The sequence below is a fragment of the Microtus oregoni genome, unplaced genomic scaffold (assembly GCF_018167655.1).
Source record: "Microtus oregoni isolate MIOR12 unplaced genomic scaffold, Mior012 000046F_ref0000063, whole genome shotgun sequence".
Classification (NCBI taxonomy): domain Eukaryota; kingdom Metazoa; phylum Chordata; class Mammalia; order Rodentia; family Cricetidae; genus Microtus; species Microtus oregoni.
Window position 1 is genome coordinate 18,367,840 of NW_024543220.1, and position 5,509 is coordinate 18,373,348.

General features: G+C 53.4%; 1 protein-coding gene across 4 annotated transcripts in view; it reads left to right on the forward strand.

The window, feature by feature from the left end:
• The window catches only part of Col18a1 (collagen type XVIII alpha 1 chain), a 107,767-nt gene that overhangs the window by 94,884 nt on the left and 7,374 nt on the right, over window positions 1-5,509 (forward strand). For all 4 annotated transcript variants that reach the window (XM_041634388.1, XM_041634385.1, XM_041634386.1 and 1 more), the window contains 6 exons: window positions 288-314; window positions 501-554; window positions 905-979; window positions 2,113-2,181; window positions 2,580-2,622; window positions 3,114-3,176. In XM_041634388.1, the coding sequence (XP_041490322.1) occupies window positions 288-314; window positions 501-554; window positions 905-979; window positions 2,113-2,181; window positions 2,580-2,622; window positions 3,114-3,176 (331 nt within the window). The remainder of the gene's footprint in view (window positions 1-287; window positions 315-500; window positions 555-904; window positions 980-2,112; window positions 2,182-2,579; window positions 2,623-3,113; window positions 3,177-5,509) is intronic.

The following is a 5,509-nucleotide window of genomic DNA, read 5'->3' on the forward strand; positions in this document are numbered from 1 at the left end:
CTCAGGCCCAGAGAACCCCCTGCTCACAGAGGCTCTGTAGGTGAAGAAGACCTGGGTGACCTTACTTAGCTCTACATTGTCCAAGCTGGGTCCCACCTTCACCAACCCAGGGCGCATCCATCTGTGTCTCAGACCAGACCTGGTCCCAGTGCTGGTTTCTGTCCTGTCCTGGCATAGCCAGCAGCCTTGGCTGCCAGCCTAGCACATCCACATGGGTACAGAGACTCAAGAAGGCAGTGGGCAGGGTTAGCCATAGCTCCCTGACGTACCTCTGATTATCTATTCAGGGAGAACCAGGCTTCCGAGGACCCCCGGTGAGTAATGCCCTTTTCTTTACACTGGGTTCATGGCCCAGGGTTTGTATCAACTGCCACATTGAAAACATGGGGTGGGGGTTGGTTACCTGGATGACAACTGGTAGTTCTCAGAGATGGCAACCCTGGCTCTTTCCCTCCCTCTTCACTAGGAGACCTCACTCACCCTCCACATTCTCTCTGTAGGGTCCTTATGGGCGACCTGGGCACAAGGGTGAAATCGGCTTCCCTGGACGGCCGGTGAGGATTTGGTGGCCTACATTTTGGACATAGTGGGTGGAGAGCACCTGGGGCCTGCAGAGGGCTGGGCTCTGGAGAAAGTGGACAGTGGCCCCTCCTGTCCTCCCCTTGGGTACAGCAATCATATCTATGTGGCCAATGTCTTAATACTTATCTGGGCTAAGAGTACACTTCATCTGGCACCCCATAGAAGGCCCTGGGCAAAAAGGGGGCTCTGACCTGGGACCTTCTAGTCAGTCTCCTGCCTCCTCTAGCTTCTGGGCAAAAGTGTGAAGCCTTGACCCAGGAAGGAGGGGGCTATGTACGGGCTGTCCAGTACCCAACAAGCCCTGTTACTCTGTTCTGTTCAGGGTCGTCCCGGAACAAATGGATTAAAGGGAGAGAAAGGGGAGCCTGGAGATGCCAGCCTTGGGTTCAGCATGAGGGTAAGTGTCCTGCAATGGCAAATGGATGGCTTGGAACACCAGGGAACAAGAAGGGCTAGGTCAGGGCCTCTCAGGTCATCTAGCAGGCTGTTTGAAATGGCTGATGATGTAGCTAGACATGTTTGTCCTGACTATACTTGCATAAATACTCACATGTGTTTGTGGGCACTCACAACTACATGCACACATCTGCATGTTCCTATACCCAGGAGAGAGAAACATGGGGTCTTAGGGCATACCTTCTCTGGATCCACCAACACAAGTTTGTGTCTTTTGAAACATCTGCTGCCTTAGGGACTTAGCCTCGCTTGCCTTTCTACTGGAGGCAGACACTCAGAGACTCAGGGGCCCCCCCAGCATGGCTGTGTCCAGCTCTGACTCCCACCTCCCACCTGCTTTGCCCAGAACAGAGATAGGAACGGGAATCCAGATATGAATACTTCAGAGAGTTCACATTTGTGATGATCATGGCTGCTGCTGGTTTCTTGCCAGCTGCCTCCCCTGTGCACTAATGCCTACTAACCCCGTGCAAAATCAAGAGCAAGCTCCGGCGTTTGCAGAGCTGCAGGACCGGCAGTCACGGGCCAATCTCATCCATCCCAATGGAAAAGATTGGCTCTTGGATTTTATTCTCAGCTAGGATTTTTGAAATCAGGTTAAATACCATTTTCCCTATGGGGAGTGTATCCCGTAGTCTGAGGCACCTGATGCTCACAGCCCTCCCCCCCTCCCCCCGTGGAGCTGTCCTGGGGAAGGTGGGCCATGCAAGGTACCTGGTCATGCCAATTCCTTACGCGGGTCCTCGAGAGGCCTTTTGCAGAAGCAGTGTATAACCGTCAGAGCACGGGCCAGGCTGTCCCTTTCATTCAAGTCAAAGCCTTCTTGAGGGACTTATCTGCTCCTGAGTGATCTCAGGAGAAGTACAACTACTGGCCCGGGCAGGAAATAGGCAGGCCCAGCTGGCAGGCACATGGATAAGTCAGCAATACAGTCTTGATTTTTACATCATCAAACGCATTCAGCTTTCTGATCTGACCACTTCTCAGAAGAATTTCAGCCTATGTCTGCTACCCTAGTCTACACTGATGGTTAGCTGTGACCTTGACTAACCAGAACCTTCTGTCCCTCCACAGGGATTGCCTGGCCCCCCTGGGCCTCCAGGCCCCCCAGGTCCTCCGGGAATGCCCATCTATGACAGCAATGTAAGTGGCCAGAGCTTCATTCTCCAGAGGCTTCTCTCCCATTGCTGCCTCTGGAATCCTCTCTGGGTATCTCTGGAATGGGTCTGTCGGGTAGGCTGCACCTGGGGGCAGTGGACAAGCAGTGAGTCCCCACAGGAGTAACTCTGCAGCTTGGAGACAGCCTCAAACCCAGCCTTAACAAGGGGAAGAGGTGACCTATGAGGGCAGGTCACTGTGACAAGGACTCTGGACATAGACCCTGGCCCCGTTCAGAGTGCCTATGGAAAGGGTTCTTGTTTGGTTCTGGAGAGGGGCCCTGGGATTTCTTGCCTTGGGGACCCTGGTAGTCTTGCTTTCTAGAGCACTGTCCTTCGGCAACCCCTCCCCATCCCCACCCCCTCCCTGCTTGTTCTTTGTAGGCGTTTGTGGAGTCTGGCCGACCTGGACTACCAGGACAGCAAGGTGAGGGCACTGGGGATCACAGTGCATGCGGAAGTCTGGGGCTCCGGTAGGAAGATGGCAATGGGATAGTAACCTCAAACTGATTAGGAAAAAGATGAAGCTGTGGGACTTGACTCTCTACTAACTCTGGGTATCCAGTTCCCGGGTCACGTCCTCAAGCCTACCCTACTCCTAATAGCACACACCTGGCATAGCTGTCCAGGGAGTCTAACTAGAGGCTCTGGTACCGGGCATGACCATCCAAGATTTCTCAGAGAAGTGCAGGGACAGCCCCAGACATCTGTCAGTAGGGACATAGAGTAATGGCTCTCCCCAGCACACACATTTGCTCTTCATGAGTTCTGATTCTAACTATGTCCCCTACTCCCACATCCTTCCACAGCCTTTCTGGTCTAGCCTCACCCTATGTACACAATAGCCAGGACTGGGGACATTAGTGGGAGGGGCCTTGACCGAACTTTCCCTGATAGATTTGGGGTCTCTTCCCCTAGGTGTGCAGGGGCCTTCAGGACCAAAGGGTGACAAAGGAGAGGTGGGCCCACCTGGGCCTCCAGGTGAGCATACTTGCATGGTCTAGGCTGAGGGTTGTGGGGTACAGCCAGCCCCAGGTGGGGCACTAGAACCTGGGGGTGCTGGATACCCGTTACGCCATGGTTGCTGCCCAACGCTCTGGAGGAGCAAAGCACATGCTTTCTCTAAGTTCACTAAGTCCTGAAAAGACCTGGATCTAGGGACCAGTCTCCACCAAAACCATCTGGGAAAGCAGGATAAAAGTTGAGACGCTTCCTGTGAGAAGGAGGGAGGACCAGCCGGGAAGAGAGCTGAGGCTACTCCCTTGACCCACAAAAGCATTAGCACTCATGGGCAAGTGGGATCCCTGCTCAAAACCAGCCCGATTCTCCCCATCAGCATCACTCAGTGTGTGGTGTGGTAAAGAAGACACAGGCACTGGAACCAAGATTGAACCAGAGATGGAGAGACCAGATCCCAGGCCTCCTGGGAAGTGGGTACCAGACTGGGACCAAGACTTAGAGTGTACCATGCCCCAAAGCTAAAAGGGAAGAGAATCATCTCAGAGAGCAGAGGGCTATCTGGGTAAATCCTGGGACACAAGAGTTCAGAGAACTGGGGGACATGATTTCCCCCGAGGACAGCAAGGGTAAGCTGGGAGTGGCCATCTCAGCACCTTGCCGATGGAAGCACAGATTGAGAGATGAAGTCCACAGAGGGAGGACACAGCGAGGGTCTAGCGTGCTTGTCACTGGAGAACCAAAGAGAGACAGCAGTTGAGGGCAAAATGGCCCAGAGTTTCGAGACTGAGAAAAGATTTGCAGTGTTTCTCACAGTGAAAAGACGCACAAGAAGACCGTCAGAGGTGAGGAAAGCCGGAAGACCCTGCACATTTCAGACCATCAGAGGGAGGCTCACGCCACAGAATTCCACAGCCCAGGAGTATGACTCTGCACCAAGAGGGTGGCCTAAGCAGCAAGCAGCCTGATGTGCAGCGCGAGGCTCCTGGGAGAGACAAGCGGTGCCCAGAAAGGGGGAGGCAGGCAGTAGCTGACCAACACAGCAGGAAGAGGACAGGCTGCATGGCCACTCCCGGACTCTCTGGAGCAGTCCTTCTGATGTTTAGCTGAGGTCAAGGGTACAGATGAACTTGAAAGAAAGCCAAAAACAGAAGAATGTGCCCGATGCACAGATAAATGATACAAAAACACAGAGCAAAGCTTGGTGCAAATCCAGACAAAGAGGAAGAAGGAGCCCAGAGCAGAGGCACGTAGAGGGCAAAATAGATCTGAACCCCCAGGTTTTCAGCAGCTGAACATGGGCGCTTCTGTTGGCAGTTGGATGGGAGTGGACTAGCTCCCCAGAGAGACACAGAGAGACCTCTCCCTTAGGACATGGGCAAGTTAGAGGATCAGGATAGAGGGAATTGTCCCAGGAGAAGGGAGCAAGCAATGGTCGGCCAAGTGTGCGTGTATGACCGAGTCGATCTTAGGAAATAAGGCTGGAATTTAAGAGGCTCTCATCTTGATCCAAGTCCATCTGCCAGAATAATCCAGTAACTGAACTCGTGTGCCTACAATCACAGAACCTCGGGATAGGGAAGACAAGGAAGAAAACCATGCCGTCATTGGAAAAAATTAACCTGGAGTTGGAAGGGCTCAGCAGCCACCAATGCTTGACTACATCATCTCTGGCCATATGCCAGTCACAGGGACTAGTCCCTACAGGCAGAAGCGTGTTCTGCAGGTTTGGGGGCGGGGGGGGGGGGTAGTCTCGTGAACCTAGTACAAGCCCATGGTGAGGGAGCACCTGCATTGGAGGACTGCCCCAGCAGCAGCCCTGTTCCGGGCAGCTTGCACATCAAAGGAGAAGCAAAAGACCCGAGCAGCCTGGGGTGGTGATTCTGGCAAAGCCTCTCTCAGCTGAATAGCTGGGTCCTCTAAGTCTCCTATGGGCTGGGTCAGTGGGACCCCTTGCTCATAGGTCATGGAATCCCATAGACTATGGCCCAGTTCTACAGAGGTCCTAGGACAGGGGCTGAGGCTTGGGTCCTTCTAGTGGCTACCGTCACCTCCAATCCCAGGTGACACACCTGTAAGATGGCTGGGCAGGGGGTGGGCATGGAATCACTGCTCTTGACCATCTTGTGTAGCAGCGAAGGGCCTCCAAGATAGAGACTCCACAAGGACATCAGCCTTGCAGGAAAACCTGACCCAAGGTTGCTACCCCTGAAAAAAGGGGTTAACCCCTCTTCACAAAATACAGCCTTAATTGGAATGTTACTGTGCCTCCAGGCTGAGGTCCTGGGAAGCAAACGTCACATTTGATGAAAACAGGAAGGCATTTTAGAGACAGAAATAAATAAAGTCATGTTTTA